A 27934-nucleotide genomic window follows, 5' to 3' on the forward strand; every position below is an offset into this window, starting at 1 on the left:
ATTTTAATCGTTTGACAGCCCTAAAATGTATACATAATATCGTATTATATTGATCAGAGGCCCTTAAATCGAATGGAAATTGAATCGTAGAAGACTTTGGAATATTGCCAAATACTGTATTATATCAACGTCCAAAGAATAGAAATTGCATCGTATCGATAAGAAATGGGTGTTGTACACCTCGACGAATTGCATTGTGTTTCTGTATGAAGTCCTATTACTTCTAAATTCTAGTGAGAACAGAATCAGTACTGACGCAAATTAAGTAACTGTTTCAAAAGTATTTTATAAATTTATATTTTGTCACTGATATCTGCTAAAAAAGGGCCAGATACACTTAAGATACATCTCCAAGTCTTTCCAGTTTTAAACAAATTAGAATTAATTTTCCGAAAGACAAGTTTCCGATTTGGCTTTACTTCAGCATTTCTGCTCGCAACTTCTAACCAAAACAACAATGGGGCTGGAGTGGCATCACTCATCGAAATTCCTCAAAAAAGACCATTTGGAAATACCACTTCCCATGTTATACTACTTAGCCATGTTGCCACTGTGTTATGGAGGGTATGTTCTTCCTATCCCTGCATTATCATGTGTCCAGTACTAAAGCTAAAATCCTGCGCATGAAACGACTTGTTGTCTTTGATATTGTTATTACGATGATGATTGTGATTATGATGTTTAATATTATTTACTACAACTACTACACTGCTGTGGCTGCAACACATGCTATCTGCTGCTAGCCTGTTGATAATCAGTTTGTGTAGGATAGGGTGACCAAACGTCCTCTTTTGCCCGGACAAGCCCTCTTTTTATATCCCATTTTTACCGTCCGGCCGGGTTTTTATAAAGTCACGGAAAAGTCCGATTTTCATAATTTTTCACGGGACCATTTTGAAGAAAATCCCTCCGGCCGCTGGGGGGGTAGCGCCTCCTTGCGTTGACGTGGCTCCTCCTAGTAGAGGGAGAAGGAATATGCTGTTGTATTGTGTTAGCGGCATTCACAAGGCGCCGCTATCCTTTTTCAATATGACTGGCATTACAGATATACTGTAGCGCAGAAGAAGAAATTGTGCAGAGCAAGTGTTAGTTAAAATTGCGCGGGAGCGCCGTGGTAAATGGCAGTGTCCCACGCTGATTGTTTTGTTAATAAAAAGTCTCCACTGAAAAAGCCATCTGACGGGTCTATGTGTTTTATACACTTCGCCATCCACTCGGAGGAGGAACCGAATCTGTAAGTTTATCTCCTATTAATGTCAATCATGTGTCTTCTGTTGTATATTGGGTTATACGTGTACACAGAGATACAGTATATTGTATTAGACTTGTAATTGTTCTGCGTTTGTGTTAGGGTTGTTCCGATCATGTTTTTTTGTTCTCGATCCGATCCCAATCATTTTAGTTTGAGTATCTGCCAATCCCAATATTTCCCGATCCGATTGCTTTTTTTTTTTTTTTTGCTCCCGATTCAATTCCAATCATTCCCGATAATTTTTCCCGATCATATACATTTTGGCAATGCTTTAAGAAAAAAATGAATAAAACTCGGACAAATATATACATTCAACATACAGTACGTAAGTACTGTATTTGTTTATTATGACAATAAATCTTCAAGATGGCATTTACATTATTAACATTCTTTCTGTGAGAGGGATCCACGGTAAGCCTGAACGATATATCGTTTAAACATCGCCATCGCGATGTGCGTGTGCGCGATAGTCCCATCGCAAGCACGTGCGATAGTTTTTCTTTTTTTTGATCCACATACGCCCCACTTTTTGGTCTGCGCACAGCCTCCTATCCTCCCTCTCCCACCCTTTTGATCCTCTCAGTCACTGCGGCACAACGATGGCTTTGATCTGGCCAAAGAAGCAGACTTCACACGGGCATCTGTCAATCATCGTTTAACTTGTTAAACAGTTGTAAGGAAGCCCCGCTGGAATGAATGTGTGTACTGTAGGGACGTTGGAGACATTTACAGTGCCTTGCAAAAGTATTCGACCCCCTTGAATCTTGCAACCTTTCGCCACATTTCAGGCTTCAAACATAAAGATATGAAATTTAATTTTTTTGTCAAGAATCAACAACAAGTGGGACACAATCGTGAAGTGGAACAACATTTATTGGATAATTTAAACTTTTTTAACAAATAAAAAACTGAAAAGTGGGGCGTGCAATATTATTCGGCCCCTTTACTTTCAGTGCAGCAAACTCACTCCAGAGGTTCAGTGAGGATCTCTGAATGATCCAATGTTGTCCTAAATGACCGATGATGATAAATAGAATCCACCTGTGTGTAATCAAGTCTCCGTATAAATGCACCTGCTCTGTGATAGTCTCAGGGTTCTGTTCAAAGTGCAGAGAATATTATGAAAACCAAAGAACACACCAGGCAGGTCCGAGATACTGTTGTGGAGAAGTTTAAAGCCGGATTTGGATACAAAAAGATTTCCCAAGCTTTAAACATCTCAAGGAGCACTGTGCAAGCCATCATATTGAAATGGAAGGAGCATCAGACCACTGCAAATCTACCAAGACCCGGCCGTCCTTCCAAACTTTCTTCTCAAACAAGGAGAAAACTGATCAGAGATGCAGCCAAGAGGCCCATGATCACTCTGGATGAACTGCAGAGATCTACAGCTGAGGTGGGAGAGTCTGTCCATAGGACAACAATCAGTCGTACACTGCACAAATCTGGCCTTTATGGAAGAGTGGCAAGAAGAAAGCCATTTCTCAAAGATATCCATAAAAAGCCTCGTTTAAAGTTTGCCACAAGCCACCTGGGAGACACACCAAACATGTGGAAGAAGGTGCTCTGGTCAGATGAAACCAAAATTGAACTTTTTGGCCACAATGCAAAACGATATGTTTGGTGTAAAAGCGACACAGCTCATCACCCTGAACACACCATCCCCACTGTCAAACATGGTGGTGGCAGCATCATGGTTTGGGCCTGCTTTTCTTCAGCAGGGACAGGGAAGATGGTTAAAATTGACGGGAAGATGGATGCAGCCAAATACAGGAACATTCTGGAAGAAAACCTGTTGGTATCTGCACAAGACCTGAGACTGGGACGGAGATTTATCATCCAACAGGACAATGATTCAAAACATAAAGTCAAATCTACAATGGAATGGTTCAAAAATAAACGTATCCAGGTGTTAGAATGGCCAAGTCAAAGTCCAGACCTGAATCCAATCGAGAATCTGTGGAAAGAGCTGAAGACTGCTGTTCACAAACACTCTCCATCCAACCTCACTGAGCTCGAGCTGTTTTGCAAGGAAGAATGGGCAAGAATGTCAGTCTCTTGATGTGCAAAACTGGTAGAAACATACCCCAAGCGACTTGCAGCTGTAATTGGAGCAAAAGGTGGCGCTACAAAGTATTAATGCAAGGGGGCCGAATAATATTGCACGCCCCACTTTTCAGTTTTTTATTTGTTAAAAAAGTTTAAATTATCCAATAAATTTTGTTCCACTTCACGATTGTGCCCCACTTGTTGTTGATTCTTGACAAAAAATTAAAATTTTATATCTTTATGTTTGAAGCCTGAAATGTGGCGAAAGGTTGCAAGGTTCAAGGGGGCCGAATACTTTTGCAAGGCACTGTAAATGCCAGAAGTGATCATGAGGAGTTTGAAATTTCTACATGTCACTTCAACGGTCACAGCTAAACAGAAGCATTTAATAAAGCCAAGCATTTATCTGCTACAGTACTTTATTTTTGTTCAAAAATGATTTGGTTGGACAGTTATGTTTAAAACTTACCATAATTATGACATTTGAAGTGCTTAAAAAACATTTATTTACATACATTTTTTAAATCACTTTGGGGGGAAAAGTGAGAAAAAAACATGTCTTATATGTATCTCTTTCCAATGCTAAATCTGAATAAATACATTGGGCACAAAAAACACACACACACAAAAAAAAAAAAAAAAAGGGTTCTGGTCCCCATTCACCGCGTAAAACAAGGGATGACTGTACACTGTGGTGATGGTGAGTCATCTAAAGTCTTTCCAAACAGCTATTTAAGTCATCTTGTGAAAATTTCTTGAAAAAAAAATATATACATTTTTTTAAAATATCGCAATATAATATCGCAATATATCGCAAACCCCAAAAAAATCGCAGCAATAGTTTTTTCCAATATCGTTCAGGCCTAATCCACGGATAGAAAGACTTGCAATTCTTAAAGGATAAATGTGACCTTGTATATTGTGACTAAATGCATGATGGGAAGTGCAACCATGACTGTGCGTAGTGGTACCAATTGATATATCTTCTCTGCGTTGGGAAATAAAATAGGGTGTTAAGAAAAAGATCAACTATTACCTTTCTTCCCCACATTGCTTCCCACGATATTTCTAATTGTTTAGAGAGGGATTGTAAGGCTTTAGCCAATTAAAAAAAAAAAGCTTCAAAGGCTGCCAAAATTCTCTCTACTCATTTAACGTTGCCTTTTAACTCTATGTATACGTAAAACGGTGCCATTATAGATTGAACGCGACAATGCATGAGTGGGTAGTGCAGCGCATGCATTAATTGCGTTAAATGTTTTAAAAGTTATTACCGCCGATAACGCGATAAATTTTATAGCCCTAGTTTAAGCCAAACCTAAAGACTCTGGATGAGTGTAAGACATTTTGTCTGTAACGTTAAATACAATTAGAAAACGATATAATAAAAAAAAAAATATATATATATATATATATATATATATATGTATATTAAAAAAAGGCATGTCCGATATTTTTTGGCAGATTCCGATACTTTGAAAATGATGTGATCGGAGGGACATCTCTAGTTTGTGTGTTTGGTTGAACGTTAGTATCATATATTTTTTTATTTATTTAAGGTTCCGTCTGGGTCAGTCATCTATGTTAACAAAAGGAAATTCCAAGCAGATACGGGGGAGTATTTTTTAACAATTAGCGTGTGTTAAAATTGACCAGATGGAGGAAGCACAGTTTAAATACATCAAAGTGATATAGGCAGGGCTGTCAACAGACTTGCAGGGCCCCATGGACAAGAGACCATTATATGAACCCCCCACCCCACTCCGGCAACAGCCACCGGCTTGTAACAACAACATAAACAGTACTTTTAACGCTTTGCAAGCAATGACAGACAGTGTAAATTTTCAAATTATTTAATTTGAACAGTTGGACAGTTAAATTTAACAGACCGTAATGTGATGGGACACAATATAAACAAACAGTTTCCATCTATTGTCCCATATAGGCTACATTATATTACAACTGAGAGTGCTATGCCTGCCTGCTACAAGTCATCCATGGGCATCTCCCTAAATGCATAAATGCAAGTTTTTGTTCCTATGTTTACACGTGTAAAACGCTGTTAGGCAAGGGAAGACAACTTGATGTGCCTCACAACAACACTTTCAATGCTGATGGACAAATATCGAGACTACGTGCATTCTACTTTGATGATGGAAGGCTCGAGTTATGCTCCACCTTCGTTAATATTTTTCTAATAATTTTATAAATTGTGATTTATTGACCTGTTTTGCACATGCACCAATAGTTTCAAATAAAACAAGAAATGGATTCATGTCCAAAAGTTTTATTGCGATCAATATCTGCAATAAAAGAATGACATACTATTTGTGCTTATATGTACATGTGTGATGAGCTCATAATACCATAACTATAATCCAACCAGGTGAAAAATACCTTGTAGTATTTCCTTGTAACAACAAAATCCGCGTCAGCCCTTCTACATTCTGCAATTGTAATATTATTTGTAATTTTGCCTCATTTTGGTCACTCAAGTGGCCGACGTATCAATCTACACCTCATTTTAACACAGGCTTTACAGATTGTTAGAATTTTGTCCATGAACGATCAACAAAGTGAAAAGAACAAACGCACAACACAGAAAGTCTCGCAGCCTCATCTACGTCATGCTGAATCCATTTTTGGAGATTCCGTGGGTTCCTTTGGTTTGATTTAGCAGTTTTAACTTTGTCTCCACACTGCTTACTTCAACTGCACTTCATGTTGTTCTGTCTAAACCGGAAGTCCGCAACAGAAAATGTCAAAGATGGCGCCGCCCATGTTTCACTCAGGAAACTTGTCCATAGAATCCTACAATAATATTCATCTGAACAATATTTGCCACTTGGATGCAAATAATGTGCTGTATTTCCATTGCACCATTAATACCCATGTTCTCATACTGAGCGTGAAAAGTCAGATTCACACAGTCAAATGGATATTTACAGCCTTATTGTGAGAAGAGGAAGCCGCCCCCCTCTTCCAAAGACACCCTGGGGCCTATCACGGCTGCTTGCCTGCCTGATTCGCTCCTACGAGTGGGCTGCCTGGAGCAGAGCTGCTTCTGTCAGCCCCCTTATTCATTTGGAGCCGGAGCTTAGCCAGCGTCACCGGCCGCCAATTAGATCAATAGGTCCCCAGGCTGGAGACACGGCGCGGCCTTCCGGGGGCCGTGATCCGCCACTTCCTGTTTGGCCTCCCCGCCGTAGCTGTATATTACATGCTTTATCTCCACTAGATCGCTGTTGATTAGGCTGCACAGGCACTAGATACATATTATACTGACAGCTAATCCATACGGGCGGATTGTGATAAATGAACGTGGATCTGGAATGTTCAATATGAGCATGTGAATCGCATCAGTTAAGTGAAGTCGCATTGATCGCGTTATACACAACGTTCCCGACCGTTGAGGACCAGGCCGAGAGGGCCATCATTTCTCATTTAAAGATATGGCGCTCACTTACCAGTCAAACTCATTCCATGGGCGGGAGGATGTGTTTTGTTTGGTGCAGTTCATGCCACTCATGCTGTGGGGAGGGGACAGAAGAAAATTGTCATTTCCTGTCACAAACCAGCTCAAAACTGTATCAGGTGTTTCTCACCAGTCGGGCCTCTCTTCCTGCGGGTTGTACAGTAACACTCGGACAATGTATAGGAGGCAGCTCAGCACTTTGAGTGCAAAGTTAAACATTCGTACTCGCAAACCTGTAATAGAAAGATTGGGGCGGTTATTTAAATGTCGAGGAGGCATGTTTTCGGAATAATTAACTAGCTAATCCTAAAATGTCAAGCATTTTGTCGGATTCTAAGTTTTTTGTCGCTATTTTATCAGTACTTATGATGGATTTGCCCCCCCCCCCCCCCCCCCGGCAGCAATAGCTACAACCAGATGCTTCCTGTAGCTGCAGATCAGTCAGATCAGGACTAATCTTGGCCCATTATTCTCTACAAAACTGCTGTAGTTCAGTCGGATTCCTGGGATGTCTGGCATAAATCACTGTCTTTAGGTCATGCCATAGCATCTCAATCGGGTTCAAGTCTGGACTTTGACTTGGCCACTCCAGAATGTGTATTGTGTTCTACTGAAAGCATTCTGAAGTTGATTTACGTCTGTGTTTTGGATCATTGTCTTGTTGCAGCATCCATCCTCTTTTTAGTTTCAATTGTCTGACAGACGGCCTCAGGTTTACCTGCAAAATATCCTGATAAACTTTTGAATTCATTTTTCCATTAATAATTTCAAGTTGTTCAGGCCCTGAGGCAGCAAAACAGCCCCAAATCATGATGTTCCCTCCACCATGCTTCATGGTGGGGATGAGGTGTTGATGTTGGTGAGCTGTTCCATTTTTCTTCCGCACATGACGTTGTGTGTTACCCCCAAACAATTCAACTTTGTTTTCATCAGTCCACAAAATATTTTTCCAAAACTTCTGTGGTGTGTGCCTTTTTGCAAACATTAAATGAGCAACAATGTTTTTTTTTTTTTTTTAGACAGCAGTGGCTTCCTCTGTGGAGTCCTCCCATGAACACCATTCTTGGCCATATTTTTACATATAGTTGATGTGTGCACATAGATATTGGACTGTGCCAGTGATTTCTGTAAGTCTTTCGCAGACACTCCAGGGTTCTTTTTTACCTCTCTGAGTATTCTGTGCTGACCTCTTGGCGTCATCTTTGGTGGACGGCCACTCTTTGGGAGTGCTCAGTAGCGCTTTGCATATCAATTTGACAGGGAGCACAAATCGACAGCACACAGGCCCTGTTTACTGGAGTTGTTGACTACCTTTGTGGAATATTACATTCAACAGCAGTTGTTATTGGCTGTGGGCGCTGTTGTTGTATTATGTAGCGTTATATTCGGTTGTATCTGTAAACATGTGCATCACCTCTATTAGACAGTATAAGGGTATGACGTACGTGAAAGAGAGAAGTCAGTGTGACGGTAACGATGACAGCTGTGTTGCGGCTGGCAGTGGTTCATTGTATTTTGGGCTTATTTTTGCCGCACATTAATAGAGCAAGGAAAATGAACATTGCAAATCTTTTCCTTTTGTGCGCTCTTGTGTTGTAAAATTTTTATGCGCTATGTTGTTATCTGCATGAGCTGTCGTTCACCAAAATAAAATACAGAGTTAAGACACCTATCTCCGTCTCAATGAGAAATACTGCACACAAGTGTATGTTACATGCGTCCAAAAAAATATTTTTAGCAACTAGCAACAACTCACAATTTTTTGTTTTTTTTTTGTAAAAAAATTATTATTGAGAAATTAATTGCTGACTGCAAACATTCTACTGTAAGTTGCACCTAAATGTTGATGTAAGAAATGAATATTACGTAAGCCTGAATAATTGTGAATTATTGTCATCAACATTTACTATGGATATTATCTGAAATTGAGGCTTGTATATCCCCCTGCATGGCATGCAGGCATTTGCACTTGTGCATACAAGAATGACAAGTTTATCTTTCTTTCTATCATGTTTCTGCCTCATTGAGGGTGATTCCATTTTTATTGGATGAATTGGATGTATGTAGTAATATCATTGACCATACAGTAACTTTTCGCTATTATTCATTATTATTAATTAAGTTGATGTGAAAATAGTTGTTTGAAAAAACAAGAACATTCAATTTTTGTTTTTGTTACTAGTCCACCACACATTTAAATTTCAACTAGGCCTGTCGTGATAACAAATTTTAGTGTGCGATAATTTATCTCATAAATTATTGCGATACGCGGTATTATTGCGCCCCCCCCCCAATTTTTTTAAAACCAATTTACAATAACAGAGTGAGAATACAGTATATATTATTAGATCAAGTACACCCATTTAAACGCAATAAGAAATCACAACAACAAAAAATAGACCATGCCTCTTAAGTAAAAGACAACAATATTAATATCGCACAGAAACACAGAATAAATAAAATGTGTTTTTCAAGAAAAACCCCCCCCAAAAGAATTGCAGTTAATAACTTAAGCATTTAGGCAAATGAAAACTTTTCCCCTCATAGCTTCTGCAATGTTGTTCCATAGGGATGCAACGATACAGTTAAGTCACTGTTCGGTACGATTTTCGATACGGGGGACACGATTTTCGATCTGATTCAATACATTTAGTGCTCTGGGAAAAAAAAAAAAAACAACTGTATTTTTTTTTTGCAAACGAGCAAAAATTAAATTGCCATCATATAAACATGCATTTTAGTGCATAATATCTGTGCTTACTTCTTACTGATGTGAAGAAATTTAGTATAAAAGTGCTGAGAACAATCTTTACTGTTTGTAAAGTGAGGCGGGGCACACTGTTGATTGCTACAGCTCTCTTAGCAGCTAGGTTTACTACATGAGCAAGACATCCTATTTGTGGTCCGAATCCATCTGTGTCACGTACTGAATTAACAATATTTGCAGCATTATCTATAGTCACTGGTATGGATTGAGTTGGCCTTCTTAACGTCCATTCAGTCATGACTGTTTATAATTCATCGATGTAGTATATGGACAACGTGTCCCATAATCACTCTGGGCTCATGTAGCCAATGGCATGGGACGTAGCACATCTAGTTTGCTATTTCATGAAATCTAGTGTGTGCGCGCATTAAAAAAATTAGCAAACGCCACAGAAGTCACATCTGCTCATTACTGCACAACACCAGCATATGACAATCGACTTTCATAAACAGGACGAGTTTGAAGCACAGCGCTCTTAATTTGCCACTCAAATATCCGGTGTTGTGCCAAAAAATAGCCGCTGTTGGGTTAATTATCGAGGGTTGATTGAATATTTGCTTGTGCTCGTATATACCTAATACATATTTTTCTTATTGATATAACCAGTAAATGATTATTGCTTGCTATAATAGGTTGTAATATAATATTTAAAGTGTTATAAAGTGTTAAAGAGGGTCGGGGTGACAACTGCCTTGCTTCATGGCCGCAACATTGCGTAACTAGACCTTTTGGGACATCTTCAGCATCTTACGTCTAGACTTTCGAGGACATCTTCCATTCGAGGACATCTTCCATGGCTGCAGCGTTGCATAACTGAAGTGTCTGGGTCATTCTGACCACTTTATCTAAATGCCTTTGCTTACACACGTGTATTTAGTTAGTTCCGCCTACATGCTCACACATAGCCAATCAAAATCACATGGGTGTCTCCAGCTTGCTTTCCCCCTCCCTTTAGGGCGGCACCTTTCTGTGTTAGGACAAGCCCCTAATAAAAGAAAGAGCAAGGAGTTTACGCTGTTTAGTCACCAAAATTGTTCAAAAACTAATCTAGCATTTCACTGTCTAGTCCCTCCTTGCTCTCCTTGGCCAAGAAAACTGAGTGTCTTCTCTCCTTATTTTTGGGTAATTTTACGAATGTCTACCTAAGGATCTATTTTTGAACTTGACAGCCGCCCCGCGTCAAATGTCACCCCTGATGAGAGCGCCCACACGTCAACAACACCGGCACGCCGGAGATGGTCTGCAGTCAATCCGGAGCACTGGCGTGGCCGGTATACGTTGAACAATAGGATATAATGGGAACGATTGGCTCCGGCACTGTTTTTTGCCGGACCTGGAACGAAGATGCATTTTGCGCAGTTGGTAACATGGAATCCGAACTTTTAACAGCACGTCTGCCGCACGCGTGCACATGAGGCGATAAATCGCAGCGGAAAAATTACCGCCTTCATTTTTATTTATCGTGCGATAAATGGAATTATTGTATATTGCGACAGGCTTAACCTAACATAAAAAGTATTTATTGTATTATTTTTATTAAAATTGAGTTTTATGGTCATGCTCCGGACTCCCAAAAGTCTTGGTTTTGGTGAGGCTTAGTTTATTTAGCATTTTTAAAGCAGTGTTAGTTTTTTAAAATTTTATTTAGCAATTTTTCTCCCATGATATATTTTTTTTTCATGCCAAAGGTTACACCAACCTGATTCCCTCAATGAGAAGCAAAAGTCAAATTAAGGCAGCAGATTAAAGGCAGCAAATTGGTGGGGGGTAACTCACTGGATCTTTGGTTTTTGATGAAGAACAGCTTGAGGCGCTCCTTGAAGGTGTTCTCGTTGACGTAAAACTCCACTTGCACCCTGAAGCGAAAGGCAGAGAGACAAAAGATGAGCAAAAATGTCAAGAGACAGTGAGGGGGAAAATCAAATTGCAGATGAAAGGAGTGATAATTACTTAAGCATATCAAGTATAAGAAGAAAAGCCTCTAATGGCTCTCAGGAAAAAATGGTGCGCCCGCTCATCCTGCCGCTCACGTTAGCCGCTCTGATTGACTATAGAGCAACAAATGACTTCTTTCTGATATGACTGCTCGACATGGGAGGCCATAATTGCAGCCCCCCCACCCCACCCCTCCACACACACACCTTTTTTTTTTTGCACTGGCACCCTTGTTGCATGTGCAAAAATATCCGCTTGCACATGTGTAGGTTATTAGAATTATTACAGTGCTCCTGTAGCGATGTGATGGAAAACAACAAAGAGGACATCATGGAAGAAGTCTGGCTGAGCTGACCACATTTGCTGTTTGACCACTCTGTCTCCTTTCATCTGTCCTTTGGGAGTGTAATGACTCAGCTAGGGGGGTAGACACAAGCGCAGGGGTTCCACAGTGACCCTTTTGGCATCAACACGCACAATTTTAAGGAGAGGGAGGTGCAAGCTTCCCTGTAGTTGCCATGACAATACAAGGATGGCTCGCCTCCCGCTTCCCTTTTACACAAGCAGATGTGAGCAAACATGCGAAGGGCGCTCAGCCATGGGGGTCCAAACCTGTTGACGCCAACCCCTTCTGTAAGCTGACTGCTGACAAAATCACTTTTTCCACGGATCCCGAAGGCCCGCGTGTGGGTGTAATTGCACCTTACGATTACAGTACAACTGGGTGCTGCAGATATGGGAAGACACGGGGTGAACCGTATTTGCATACGGATTACAAGGGGTTAGTGGGATTCATGTGTTTGCAGGTTTGAGCGAATCGATGCGTAGCGCAATCAAATAGTCGATATTATGTTGCAGAGAAATTATCAGCGGTTTCCTCGGGAAAACGTTTTGTTCAGGCATTTAAAAACGCATTCAATTAAAGACTTACAGCTATCATCATTCTTTATTATTTTAATCATAAACCCAGGGGTGAAAGTGGGCCAGAAGGGTCAGGAACGCAGTTCCGGTATAAGATTCAGGGCCAGAACGGAGTTCCGGTATAAGATTCAGGGAAATACATGGTGCTTTGATTCCGAAAATATGACAGCAACTGTCGAAACGCTATGTATAAAAAAAGAAAAGAAAAAAAGAAACGGTAAGCTGCCACACATGCATTTCAGCTCCAAAAAGAAAACGATCTACCAACATCAGATTTACATACACAAGTGTTAACAACACGCATAATAAAGTGCTAGATCAGCAGAGATGGATAGCTCTGATTGGTTCGAATGTGCATGTTTTCTGGAACAGCCCCCCCCCAAAAAATCAAATCTTTAAGAGCAACGAAAGAGTTGAGGAGGCTTATTTATCATATTTAGTTTTATTTGCTCTGATGGGGAGGTTCAGAACAGCTTAGCTGTCAATGTGAACTTTGGACTTATATTTGCTCATTTATGTTAGGCTACTTATTCATTTCCTTATGATTTAAAAAAGTCAATGTTTGCACGATCTTTAAAATATATTCCATTTCACTCTGCATAATATAAGTAATTTGTACTTCAACTTTAATATATATCCTATGTTCTTAAGTATTTAAAATTGAGATTTGGCATTTAGTATGTGAGGAAATGAGGGAAAATAAAAATTTGGAGCTGGAGGTAGGGATTATTGCTGTTTTTGTTAACTTTTATTTTGCAAATCATTGAAAAGAAATACAATTACGAATGAAAATCAGTTTTTGTATGTGTTGTATAAATAACTGTGCTAAAACAGTTTTCTTTGCATTTCAGTAGTTTAAGAGGTTTGGTTTTTTTTAAATGAAGAAACAAAAAAACATGAAAGGTAACACCGGGTAGCCTACTTTGCCAAGTAACTAATTACTCTCTCATTCAGGTAACTGAGTTACTAACTCAATTACTTTTTGGAAGTAACTAATTTTTTTTTAAAAGTAAGATTAACAACACTGGTCATAAAGATGAAGTCTGCAGAATGAAAAGTGACAAAAGCGGAGATTTTATCCTGCCAATTTGTCCGCAACTATTGCTGATCACTTCTCAGAATTAGCAAAAGAAATGTTCCCTGACTCAAAGATTGCATCTGTGAGTTAATTTTATCAATTGACCTTTTTTAATATATAATTGGACACACTAACAAGCTACCTTCAAGTCAAACAGAATTGCAAGCTGAAGCGCCATGAAGTGCAGCCATTTAGACATGATAAAAATTGCCAAAAGTGCTACATACAATTATAACAAAAGTCACTTTTAATTTTAGTAATCATGATGTAGCTGTAGATATCGATTGTTCTTTGATTGCTCCAGGTTATATGTTACAATATTACCAATAAATTCATATTATTTTAAAAATTGAGTTTTATTTTTGTTTCATATTGCACGCTTTATACAACGTTGTAAGATTAGTCACCAATTTATAAGGGCATACGTCACTATTTGTAAGATTGCCAACGGCCTCGGGTTGACAGGTATGGGTATGAAAACGTCAAGGTTTCAAAACCTCAAATTTTCCGTCATAACCTCAGGTATTAGCTATTTTTATGTCCCAAAAATGCATGGAGAAATCCCTCGCTTGCAGCTGCAAGGCTCAACCCCCCCAACTGTTTTTTGCACGGTGTCTGGAGGAGGCTGGAGGAGGTGAAACCCCTGAACTTTTATTCCCATAGAAGAAAACGAAATCACTAGTATGGGTATACTTCAGGTACTGAAAAGTTACAGATGGCCGCGGCGTAGAGGAGGATAGCCAACCGACATGTACAACATGTTTGTAGAGGGTGGCTGCCAAGGAGGCAATACCTCCAATATGATTTCGCATTTATACAAAATTAATGGTTAGTAAACACTGTCATAAACATTTCCCACCAGCTACGAAAGTTAACTCCAGCGTGTTTAGTGTGTCTAGCGGTGGTAAAACGCGGTGTTTTTCTCTCCGGTAACTGTCTGGGTTGAGAAAGAGAGTGTCTGTAAAATGTAAAAATGATACCAGTCAAATACACGTGCTTTTTATGGAAAATGTTTCAATTCACTACTCACGCATGACTAGGTGAAATTAGACACCCTCAAGTAGAAAACCTTGGTGTCAGGATTAGCAATGAGACAGCATATACTGTAATAGGATGCCAACATACTCACACTCGCAAGGGGTTCACACAAACACTGGGTTCTAAACCACATGGCTGATTTGTGTACACTTATCTCTCAGACCCCCCCCCCCCCCCCCACACACACACACACATGGTTATCAGGCCCCCCACATGGTGTCAACCGGAAATACAACTCGCTAACAATAGCACCAACATATTCAGTTAGTGTAGGCATTCAATGTATTTCTTGTTGTTGTTTGCGCTTCTTCTGTCTCTCTCGCCTTCTTTTCTTCTGTTCCCCCATAACCCCTTCCTGTTCGCTGCTTTCTGCTAATAACGTTGAATGATCACAAAGGAAGTACGTCATACTCCTATGTGATACATTAAAACTGTTCAGACCAATCGGACACTCAGATCTCAGATTAGTGTTTTTTATGGAAAATAATTCAATTATTTTTGTTCTGATGGTAATAATGTTGAGATGTGGGTGTGGGTTTAGGCTCACCTAAAGCACTGCATTTATTTTAATTTTATTTAGATTATTTTTTTTTTTTTAGTTATTTTAACTTAACATATACTTATGTTCCAATTTGCTAATATGTTTTGTAAAATAAAAATCCTGTTCAATGGATTTTATTTATTTATTTATTTTTAACATTTCAAAGTAACACATTTTAGAGCTGTAATTGCAATCCCGTGATTTCGTGAAGCCGTGATATTTTAGCTTAAGGTTATCAGACAGTAAGAATATCATACCGGCATGTGCCTATTTACAGGCACTGTACATGGTGACTTAGCGTCAAGAGCAGACGCTCACAACTAGCCTGTGCCACAGCATAAAGAACAATTTTAGGCTAACCCTTGCTGGTTTGACATGATAAAATAAAAAATAAATAAAGTGAAAAAAAAGAGAGATCCACAGTTTGCTACGACAAAACTGCAGAGCTAGCACAGAAGAAGGCTCAGTCTTTTACTTGGTGCCATTACATAAGAACAATTTATGGCTAACCATGGCTGATTAGACAGGTTTTAAAAGTACAGACATCTACACTGCGCTAAGACGAAGCTGCTATGCTAGTGCCCTCAAAGCTACCAGCCTAATTTATCAAGCATTGAAGAGATTTTATCGCAGAACAAAGTTTAGTCCGCTAAGTGACAAGAAGTCAAAGTAAAATGGAATTTATTTTTCTTCTTGGTAATTTTAGTGTCTTGGTTTTGTGCTTTCAGACTGGTTGGGAACACTGTCTACAAATCGAGCCATATGAGTTTTTCAGGACCGATACGGATACCGATTATTAGTAGTTAGAGGGGCCGATAATCGATTTTTGTAGCCGATATTCATTTGCAGTAAAGGTGTAAAAATTGGCGTAAAAATGAATAATGCAAACACTGAACTTCATTGAAATGCCTAAAGCATGTTTATTGCATCACACAAATAGAAATAATAGCTCTAGAAGTGCTTAAATTTCCAAGACTCAGAAACATCTTATGAAATGGAATAAAAGGTTCAATAAATAGCCCTCTGAAAAATTTCCACAGATAATACAATACAACAAAAATACAGGGAGTTCTCAGGTTCAGCAGCACCTCTTGTAAAGTTGAATAAAAACTTATATAATAGCTCCCTGAATTGTTTCTTGAATTCTCCGCCCTGATGAGTGACCTTGTCTAAGTATCCTTGAGCAAGATACTAAACCACACGTTGATCCTGGTGCTTCATCACCAGTGCTTCATCACCAATAGGTAGATAAGGATCTAATGTGAAGCACTTTGAGGGCCTTAAAACACTGGGAAGCCGCAATACAAGTGTAACTCCATTTCACCAATTAGAGGACGGGGTGAATACAAGTGCAGGAGACATCTGCATCTGAGCCGAAATACCGTATTGGCCCGAATATAAGACTGTGTTTTTGCATTGAAGTAAGACTGAAAAAGGGGGGTCGTATTATATTCGCGGTCTAGACATATCAGCCAGTCAAAATGGATTGAACGTCAATCGCCATCAATGGAACTGAAGCATGATCCTTTTAGTATTTAACAACCACCATCACTACCCGGAGAGAGCCACTTGAGTTACGTACCCTCAAACCAAACCAACCAAAACAAGCCAATTTATTCATATAACCAGGCCTATCAACCCTTTGAATCACACGACGTGACCTCTGTCCAAAGAACGGGGTCCTGCATTCACCAAAACCCCCTGAAGCCTATTCAAATGTGTCAGGAGGAGCTTGTGATAACATCCTAAGGGATGAGGATCATGCACCTTTCTTGAAGCAGCAGCATTTCCCCTCACTTGATAAGACTTATGTGTTGTGTCCATTATAAAAAGGCTAAAGGGAAAGAAATTATAATCGTACACTTTTGAGTAGTACGTGGAGATTTGCCTGAATACCAAAAAAAAAAAAAAAAATACAGACCTTAAAGTACCTATGACAGCAAAAAGCATGTTCATTTCATATTTCAAGCGCTATTTTATGCTCCTGAATGAAATGGATCGCTTGGATGTGTGAGTAAGCGATCGTTTTATTAATTCAAATTTTTTTAACCCACGCCATGAAAATGAGTGACTTCCAGCTCCAATCTCAGGTTGAAGATGAATGCGAATGTGACGTCACCAGGGTCAGCATCTCACAATACAGCATTCCTTTATAGAATGCAAATGGACTACGGATTCAGCTGATTTTGCGAGTTAATTTGTTTATTTTTCACATCACACCAGCCGAATGTGCTGCAGGGTTTTGTTGCTGCACCAGGGAGAGGCGTGCCAGCCTTTTTGGGTGTCAAAAAGTTCCCATTCTCCCCGAGATTGGCCAAAACAAGTCAGACAACCGTGGGACCATTGGACTTACAAGGACATGGGTAAACATCGTGTTTTGTATTATGTCAAATACTGGGAGCATGGCACACATTTTAATAGGTAGGTGGCTTGCATTTTGTGGCTGACAATGCTCCTTGTCCATTGAGAATGCCACCCGGCTGACGACCGGCAGCTTGTCGCACATCCCCCTCAGTCCTCTGCCATGCCTGCCGGGAGAGCACTATATTCGGCTTATGCTCGTGTGGTTTTCCATATCGTCCAGACTTCCAGCCCCCTCTGCCCTCTTCGTGTGCCAGGCAATAGACCACTATCCTCAGGTTGAGCTCCGGCTGTCAGGAAAACGGGCAGGCAGGTGGTGTGGACCCAATTGCAGGGAAACAAAAAGCAGCAAGGCAGGTGGCGGTGAACTCAAAACACGTTTTAATAACAACTAACCAAAAGCACAAAGTACAACCAAAAGGACTGGGGATCAAAAAGGCAATGTTCAAACCAAAACTTACTTAAACGGAGGGACTGGTACACGAAGGCTTGGACAGGTCTTGACTTTGACACAGACATAGACACTGACATTGACAATGACACAACAAGGACTGAAAAGAAACTGGGAGCTTATATACACACGCAGACAAAGGGTAACGAGACAATGAGGAACAGATGGGTGACACAGGTGGACGCAGATTGGAAGATACACAAGGAGCGGTACACCAGGTGAAATCAATGGCAATTACAAGGACACACTAGGAGGGAATCAGCACAAAACCTAACACCAGCAGCCACGTGGTCCTCCGACGTCGGCCGGTTTGTCCGGTGGTCATTCTCCAGCTGCTTCCCCCATACAGGCATTCCTGCCCGCAGCGGGGGAACGACGAGCTTGCTCACCACCGATCGGTGAAGGCTGTTTTGTGCTTTTTTATAGTTTTAGAAACGAGAAAAAGATTGGAACAGCCGCTCGGCGGTCATTCTCCAGCTGCTTTCCCTTCAACGAGCACTCCTGCACGCAGCATGGGAACGACGAGCTGTAACTTGCTCGTCGCAAGTTGTCAGTGAAGACCGTCAACACCGCCGTCGTGTGACATGAGCCGGGTAGTTTTTTTTGCTCTTTCGTTTTCGAAAAGCATAAATAAGACTTGGAAACGCCGTTCGGTTCGGGTTAGCATGTCGGCTAGCTGTCACGCCTCCTGCTTTGTTTACGCTCTTTCCTCTGTCTCTGAAGCCGCAGCAGGGAAATGAAAAAAGCCACTAACTCTGGTGGCATAACATACCGTTCGGGAGGTGCAAAAAGTCAACAGTTATGACCTGTCATACTGAATAAATTCATTTTTAATATTTCATATTCTATGTAGCACAAGACAGTTATTTCTCATGACCATACCGTTTATTTAGCAATTGGGGAAAAATATTTAGATAAAAAGAATAGGCCTTTCCTGCAAAAATATTGGAGTAGAGAGATTGAAAGAAATACGACATTTTGCTGCTCTGTGCCGTATTTTCCTTGTTCTGAATCTCCCCTTTCTATGGGCTGAATTCTAAATCAGCTGAAATCATGACCCTGCCCACGTCATCCTCCAACTGGGGACGCTAGAGCACTATAATGACAGGCGTGGCTAAATGGCAGATTTAAAAGACTAACTTTTAATCATCTGCGCTTTGCCAAATTGTTGTATATAGTCGAATAATCTCAAAATATGATTGTAATTCACATAATAAAGGCACTTTAACCTGAAGATTGGCTGCACATAATCGTGGCCACTGTTTAGCTCCAAAATTTTCAGACTGGCCTATTTCTGCCACTAGCTCGCTTCTCATCCTGTCCGTCTGAGTTTATCAGTCAGATTGCTTCTCAGCATGACAATGACACGGTCCACATACAGAAACCAGAACGTTGACTCAACCTGACTCATAGGGAGAGTGAATTTACACTGATTTCAGTCCTGAATCAATTTGTTTTCTTTCCATTTTCAAGTGAGCGCCATCTAACGGAACCCTAAAACAAGTTCAAAACACAACATTAACACCTCGGTTTTAAAGACAGACTATAATTTGTCAATGGGGAAATCACAAATAGGACATTTTTTTAATATATAATACATTTTTCAACGTTTTCGATTAAAAATTAGAACTCTCAATGACTCATTGAGAGATATTTAAAACAAAGTTAAATCGAGTCCAAAACTGAAAATCGCCATCTTATCTGATTGCTAATTCGTTGTCTGAATTTAGTGATGAGAGACATAGGGGTCTGCACGCTCCAAATATGCAGACTTTGTGTGCTCACTGCCTGCACACTGTTGCTTGACTAGCGTTTTTATAAATTCTAGTTTTTAGTTAGTTTTTTTTTTTTTTTTTTTTAATTCTATTTATACAATGAACACTGAGAGTTGTGGGAAAACCATTTTACTGTGCCCTGTACAATGACGATAAAATTTTTTTTTTAAAAAAACGTTGAATCCTTTCAGCTGTTGATGACAACCATCCCTGCACAAACTGTAACAACCAATCCTATCCTTTGTTTTTGGCTACAAGTTAAACCAACAGCTAGCAAGCAGATGGCTAGCTAAATCAAACTCTAGCTTTTTCCTCATGCTTTTTAATGGTAACACTTTCACAACTAGAAATATATTGTGCAAATGCCCATTAAAAGAATGGTGAAGACGACGGATGTCTCCGATCTGATCGCGTGATCGGCCTAATTTCCGATCACGCCATTTTTCAGAACATTGGATGAAAAGGCTCGGGTTTTTATTAAAAAAGATAATAATAATGATTTTTAAAAAATACAGATATTAAGGGTGTAACGGTACATCTATTTGTATTGAATCGTTTCAGTACATGGTGCTCCGTTCAGAACGGAGGTGTACCGAACGAGTTTCTGACGTAATGTAACCCTTACTTTTCGAGGCTGTGAGTCGATCGGGTTACAGTTTCTTTGTGTAGATTATATTTACTCCGTCTTCTCTACCATAATGAGGACCAACACGGTAGGACAGTATAACCCAGAAACGTCATCGGTGCGACAACGTGGTCGCCGCGAGAACGCAGTGAAATGCGGGCGTTAAAGTCAATCAGCCAATGCACACCAGTCGCAGTGCGGCCGCGTGTTAGACGCGTCCCAGAAGCGGCTCAACACAACGCACGCGAAAAGGACAGCAGAGTTTATTATTTGACGCGAGACGCGACCCTCCTGCGCCAATACTACTACCGGGAGCTAGGATCGGGCAGACCGGAAGTCACTCGTGTAAAAATACGGTGGATCCGGTCGATTTTCAAACTAATATGCAATCGTAACCCACTTTTTGAGTCCATCAGATCTCTTGAGTGGTAGATCGGGGCACAGTTGACTTGTCTTTGTTGATTTACTGCTGTCTTCTCTGCTATCATAATAACCAACACGGCCCCGTGTTCAATACAAAACCCTCCTACCACAACAAAACAAGTAGGAACTAATATTCACATAGGAACTAAAGTTATACAACATAAAATATGCAATATAAACAAATACTACATCACATTTGTAAAATATAAACACATAATAAAATAAATAATAGCCCATTTAAATAAAATCAATTGAAATGAGCTAAAACACCTTTAATTAAATAATAAGAATAATACACAGATCCTGCTTACACAATTAAATTTTTTAATTTCTGTGTGGCGCTTTAACTTGAGAAAATCCACCAATAAAGCTTTTGAAAACCGTTCATAAGAAGAAAAAAATGATTCATTGAGGCATTTCATTTGTAAAAATCTTTGTCATTGGGATTGCTTTTCTCTTTTGCACAGGACTTCTTTTTTCTTCTTTCTTTCAGAAAGAAAGCTGACCAATACGCGAGGTCTGAAAGGCAAATTGTTGTTGGATTATCTTTAAATACCCGCTACTTTTTGAGCAAAATTCTAGCTTTGTATAGGCTAATGTTCCTATTGTTGAAAGCACAAAGGTGTGTAATAAACAACTAGCACATTTATATTTTGCATTTTGTTTTCTTACTGTACCGAAAATGAACCGAACCGTGATCTCAAAACCGAGGTACGTACCGAACCGAGATTTTTGTGTACCGTTACACCCCTAATATATAGGCTATATGTACTGCTTATGTACCTCTCGATACGATACGATTTGCGATACAAAGCTCACGATAACAATGATCTCACAATATTGTGATATACGACAATTATCGATACATTGTTCATGAAATCATTCTAAGATATTCTCCAAAACAACTAATCAACAGAAAAAAGCAATTTTCATCCTTCTGCTGAGAATTGGAATTAGTTTATCACTAGTATACGTCAGATCCGGTTGAGCTGGGAGGGAGGCTGCCATCCCTCCCACTTCAAACGAATTGAACGTCTATGGCGGTCAATGGCAACCAATGAGTTTAATTTGGACTCATTTCAGGTGATTTGCTGTTTATTTTTGGTCACTTCCTGTTGATTTTGTAGCATTTATATGTCCCTTCCAGTTTATTCTGGATTACAGAACAGGAAGTGACCCAAGAATCTCCCCAAATGAATAGGCAATGACTTAAACTCAACTGAAAGTGACCTGTAAATGCCCTAAAGTGAACAAAAAGTGACCTGTACCCAACGATGTATCGATCCTTGGCAATAGCATATCAATAACCTTTTGGGATGCAAAGTATCAAAATATATCACCATTTCAATATTTTGTTACACACCTAGCAGTAACATGATTGGAACTTTTGTTCAAGAAAAAAAAAAATCGTCCGATTCTCAAAATCAGGTGATTCGGATGCGGACCCGGGTACAAAAATATGTGATCTGGACATCCCGAGTGAAGACATTAAAAATTGGATATACTGTAGACCTCAGTAAAATAATTGCTTCTTACTTCAAAATAATGTGACACTACACAGTAAAGACAACTTTTTATTGATGCAAATCTGATCATTTTAAAACTGGTATTGGGCAACATCACCGTCTGGTGTTTAAGTTATAGCATGTGTGACAACTAACTTTTATGATAATCTTGTCGTCCTCTATATTTAATTTTTTTCTCTTCCTTTCAGTTTTGTAGCCAAATTTTAAAAAGTACCTTTAAATTTACATGTGAATCCACCCCCCGAGTGACGCAAGCTAAAATAGTCGACTGATAAACAGACCATGGCTGCGGAGGATGCTGTTTGAGAGAAAGACAGTTTGAACTTTCATCTTTCCCACTGCTTCCAGCCATGCTGGCGCGGCAATAATGACACAGCACTGGCCCTTTAATCACATAATGCACAGCCCAAAAAAGTGCCGCGAGCACAGTGGGCGACTCGTGACAACCTCCACGCTCGAGCCAGAAATAGTACTAGTATGTACAAACCTGATGAGATCAATTCTCACACCCTGATGTATTCATAGAATAGAACTCCCAAGTCATGGAATAGAGTTTAAAATAGGAATGGCCCGATCTCATATTTTTGCATGTATAAATGTACTGTATATACATATTATTGTGTTTTTGCAATATCCTTACTGTAGATCTCTGGATTATTTTGTTGCTTGTAGTTCATAACCCATTCACTATCCTCAACAGTTAAAAAGATGAAATCTATTTCAACTGGCAAGGTTGCCATTAAGTGATCATGTCTCAATGCCACTGACCGCGACAGATGTCCAATCCAATTTGATTGGGGACAGGGGCAGAGTTTGGGGGGGGTGCAGGAGTCATTGAAAGACCGGCCCACTTCATGGATGATGTTGGAGGCTGGTGGTGGATGGTAGCCATCCAGCTGGCAACACAAGTACCTGTACTGGTACCTTAATGAAAAAAACCCAGCATTTGATTTTGTTTTGGATAAAAATCATACCGTAAACAATACCTAATAACCTAGAGTAAAATAAAAATAATTACACAACAGCGTAGTGATTTTAACTTCATGGATGATGTTGGAGGTTGGTGGTGGATGGAAGCCATCCTGCTGGCAACACAAGTACCTGTACTGGTACCTTAATGAAAAAAAAAACAGCATTTGATGTTGTTTTGGACAAAAATCATATCGTAAACAATAACCTAATATCCTGGAGTAAAATAAAAGAAATACTGTTATGATCCTGCCTTTTTGTTCCATGCTGATGTCATTCTCCATGTTCGAGGCTGCACGGGTGCAAGAGGGACCGGTCTCCTCAGGGGCGAGGCTAACTGGCAACACCTGTGGCTTATTGATTAAGCCTTTTTAAGCGCAGGCCTGACACAAACCAGTTGCCAGAAGATTCCAGCACAAGCACTCAGAAGCCTCACTCCTGAGAAGACCGTGTTTCCTGAATATGCCTTTTGTAGCACGTTTTTCCCCTTTAGGGTGACTTTTCGTTTGACACTTTGTTTTTGAATAAACACTTAACCACCTCTGCATTTGGGTCCTCGGCATTTCCTGATCGCCACACAACAGAATCTTCTGGCCACATAATGGACCCAGCAGAGACAAAAGAACTGAAATTAGCGCTATCCCGCCAAGCTGCCAAAATGACTCGCCATGAGACCTGCCTGACTCAAGTAATGGAGCACCTGCAACAACTCACGTCAAGTGTGGCACAACTGGGCAACCAATTGTCTTCAATGAGCGAGCTTCCCACACCACCTGCCGCGCCCTCTCCACCTGACCAGGCAACTAACCAGATTTCTACCCCTGCTCCACAAGCCAGAGAACCATACATTCCCATTCCAGCCAGGTACTCGGGGGATTTAGGTACATGTTCACAATTTCTTCACCAGTGTTCCTTAGTTTTTAGTCAAGAGCCTGCCACCTATTCCACTGTACAGTCAAAGATTGCCTTTATTATGAGTTTGCTCACCGGCAGCTTGGTCGCTAGCCATTTCGTCACAGCAAGATATTATTAATGACTATAGACTTTTTACGGATGAGATGAGGCGAGTGTTTGATCACCCCGTCAAGGGCAGGCAGGCAGCTGTCCAATTACTCGACCTCACTCAGGGAAACCAACCTGTTTCCCAGTATGCAATCAATTTTCGCATCCTGGCAGCAGAAACTGGGTGGGGGGACTCAGCATTACAGACTATTCATCAGGGGGCTTGCTGAAGAAATCAAGGATGAACTGGCGGTACGAGAGGAGAGTTCCTCTCTTAATTCTCTTATTGAACTTGCTATACGCCTGGATAATAGGTTGAGAGAAAGGAGCAGAGAACGGAAGCAAGCCAGGGAATGGCAACCAACCACCACACCCCAGCTGAGCTGCCCAGAGCCCACGTCCCCAAGTCACGACAACGCCCCCACTGCATGCAAGTTACTACAGACACCGCTGAAGGGAGCCCTCCAATTAGGGCGACCCCGGCTCACACAAACCGAACGGCAGAAGCGGATTCGGGAGAGGCTGTGCCTTTACTGTGGACAACCAGGACATTACATCAACCGCTGTCCCAAGACACCAAAAGACCAGGCAAGGAGGTTTCTGATGAGCCACGTGTCCTCATCGCCTACATCTCGCATCCAGTTGACAGGTATGATCCACGGGCCCGAACGTACTCTCTCAGTCCAAGTCCTCGTTGACTCGGGGGCAGACGACAATTTTATTGACTCGAATTATGTGAAAAAGCATTGCCTCCCAATTCACCAATTGACCAACCCCAAGGAGGTGCACGCTGTAGATGGCCACCTTCTGGAAGTGGTCACGCACAAGACTGGACCTCTGAAGCTCGTCCTGTCCAGTAATCACCACGAATATATTGATTTTTTTGTGATTGCCTCACCACTAAGCCCTGTTATTTTGGGTATCTCTTGGCTCAAAATGCACAACCCTCACGTCGACTGGACGACTGCCACGATCCGCAGCTGGAGTCAGCACTGCCACGCCTACTACCTCCGATCAGCTGTTCCTGTCAGGACCTGCGGCCCTGACCACTTGCCTAAGGTAATAAACTTGACTAATGTTCCGCCTGAGTATCACGACCTACAAGAGGTTTTCAGTAAAGACTCTGCTGGCACTTTACCCCCCCACTGCCCATATGACTGCACAATAGACTTGCTCCCTGGTGCACCACTTCCCACTAAACGACTGTACAATCTCTCTAAACCGGAACGAGAAGCCATGGAAACCTACATCACCGAATCTCTAGCGGCCGGTCTTATCCGGCCATCCTCGTCTCCCGTGGGGGCCGGTTTTTTCTTTGTGGAGAAAAAAGACAAGACACTCCGACCATGTATAGACTACACAGGGCTAAATGATATAACTGTTAAGAATAAATATCCTCTGCCCCTCCTGGATTCTGCATTCAGCCCATTACATGAAGCATGCATTTTTTCCAAACTAGATCTTCGAAATGCTTACCACCTTGTCCGTATTCACGAAGGGGATGAGTGGAAAACGGCGTTTAATACACATTTGGGACATTTTGAATACTTAGTCATGCCATTTGGCCTCACAAATGCACCCGCTGTATTTCAGGCTCTAGTGAATGATGTGTTACGAGACCTACTGAATCGTGTTGTTTTTGTATACTTGGATGATATCCTTATTTTCTCTCGCTCACTCGAAGAACATGTGGCTAATGTCAGAGATGTATTGTCACGGCTCCTGCGGAACAAATTGTATGTCAAGGCAGAGAAGTGTGAATTTCATGTACCCTCGGTCAACTTCTTAGGCTACGTGGTGGAAAAAGGACAGCTCCGGGCTGACCCCTCCAAGGTGGAGGCGGTTAGGGAATGGCCTGTTCCCTCCACTCGCAAACAGTTGCAACGCTTCCTCGGTTTCGCAAATTTTTATCGCAGATTCATCCGTAATTATAGCCTTCTGGCAGCCCCTCTCACTCGGCTCACATCCACCAAGGTCAGTTTTGCCTGGTCCTCTGAAGCACAGACTGCTTTTGAGAAACTGAAGCACATGTTTGTTAACGCACCTGTTCTTGTTCACCCAGACGGCAGTTTGTGGTCGAGGTTGATGCCTCGGACACCGGGGTCGGGGCCATCCTCTCCCAGCGTGCCTCTGCGGACAACAAACTCCACCCCTGCGCCTTCTTCTCCCGACGCCTCTCTCCAGCAGAACGAAATTATGACGTGGGGAACCGGGAGCTGTTGGCGGTGGTTCTGGCGCTACAGGAATGGAGGCACTGGCTGGAGGGCGCGTCTCAACCATTCGTCGTATGGACGGATCACAAGAACCTCTCTTACCTCCGCTCTGCCCGTCGTTTGAACTCCCGACAAGCTCGCTGGGCGCTCTTCCTGGGCCGCTTCCAGTTCACGCTCACCTACAGGCCGGGCTCCAGGAACGTCAAGCCCGACGCCCTCTCCCGGCAGTTCGCCCTTGAGGAGGGGGAGGCTCCCCGTGAGACCATACTGGCCCCTGACTGTGTGGTGGGGGCAGTGCATTGGCGGGTTGAACAGGAAGTCCTCGAGGCCCTTCATGACCAGCAGGTGCCAGATGGCTGCCCTCCCGGCCGCCTGTTTGTTCCCTTGGCAGCCAGGTCCTCAGTGCTCACATGGGGTCACGCCTCTCGGATAGTGTGTCACCCAGGGGTCAATCGCACGCTCACCCTGATTCAGCAGCGATTCTGGTGGCCCTCCATGGCAGTCGACACCCGAACATTCGTCGCTGCGTGCATGGTGTGCGCCCGCAATAAATCCTCACACAGACCCCCGGCAGGCCTCCTTCATCCCTTGCCCATTCCTCCACGCCCCTGGTCTCATATTGCCATGAACTTTGTTACCGGACTGCCCCCCTCCGAAGGTAACGATACCATATTGACAATTGTCGACAGATTCTCCAAAGCAGTCCACTTTGTTCCACTGCCTAAACTCCCCACCGCCTGGGAGACCGCCAACTACCTGGTCAAGCACGTGATAAGACTACATGGAATCCCTCAAGACATTGTTTCTGACCGGGGGCCCCAGTTCGTGTCCCGGGTGTGGAAGGCGTTCTGTCGGGCTCTGGGCACCACAACCAGCCTGTCGTCAGGTTACCACCCTCAATCCAACGGACAAGCAGAGCGCACCAACCAAGACCTGGAGGCCTCCCTGCGCTGCGTCGCTTCCCAGCTCCCCTCCTCCTGGGCCTCCCATTTACCATGGGTGGAGTACGCCCATAACACCCTGGTGAGCACAGCTACGGGCCTGTCACCATTCATGGTAAACCATGGCTTCCAGCCCCCTTTGTTCCCCACGCAGGAGTCTGATACAGCAGTGCCCTCTGTTCAGGCCCAATTCAGGAGGGTCCGACGCGTCTGGCGGGAGACGAGAGCTGCTCTGGGCCGGACAGCAGAGCGGAACCGGCGTTGGGCGGATCGGCACCGCATTCCAGCTCCCGATTACAAGGTTGGCCAACAGGTCTGGCTCTCCACAAAAGACCTCGCTCTACAAACAGATTCCAGAAAGCTGACTCCCAGATTCATCGGTCCATATCCCATTGAGACGATCCTGAACCCCAGTGCCATCCGCCTTACTCTCCCTGCCTCTCTCAACATCCACCCGGTCTTCCACGTTTCCCTTCTAAAGCCGGTCACTGAGAGTCCCCTTCAGCCTCCAGCGCCTCCACCGCCTCCCCCACGTCTCGTCGACGGACACCCAGCCTACACAGTCAACCGGATCCTGGATGTCCGCAGGCGA

The 27934-nt window shown here is 42.0% G+C and overlaps 1 protein-coding gene across 1 annotated transcript in view; it reads right to left on the minus strand.

The window, feature by feature from the left end:
- The window catches only part of kcnt2b (potassium sodium-activated channel subfamily T member 2b), a 147408-nt gene that overhangs the window by 81225 nt on the left and 38249 nt on the right, over nucleotides 1-27934 (minus strand). The window contains exons 2-4 of the mRNA XM_057817470.1: nucleotides 11320-11399; nucleotides 6907-7009; nucleotides 6769-6831 (exon numbers count right to left, since the gene is read on the minus strand). Coding sequence (XP_057673453.1) covers nucleotides 6769-6831; nucleotides 6907-7009; nucleotides 11320-11399 — 246 coding nt within the window. The remainder of the gene's footprint in view (nucleotides 1-6768; nucleotides 6832-6906; nucleotides 7010-11319; nucleotides 11400-27934) is intronic.

This window comes from Corythoichthys intestinalis, chromosome 16 (assembly GCF_030265065.1).
Source record: "Corythoichthys intestinalis isolate RoL2023-P3 chromosome 16, ASM3026506v1, whole genome shotgun sequence".
In the NCBI taxonomy this organism is placed as follows: domain Eukaryota; kingdom Metazoa; phylum Chordata; class Actinopteri; order Syngnathiformes; family Syngnathidae; genus Corythoichthys; species Corythoichthys intestinalis.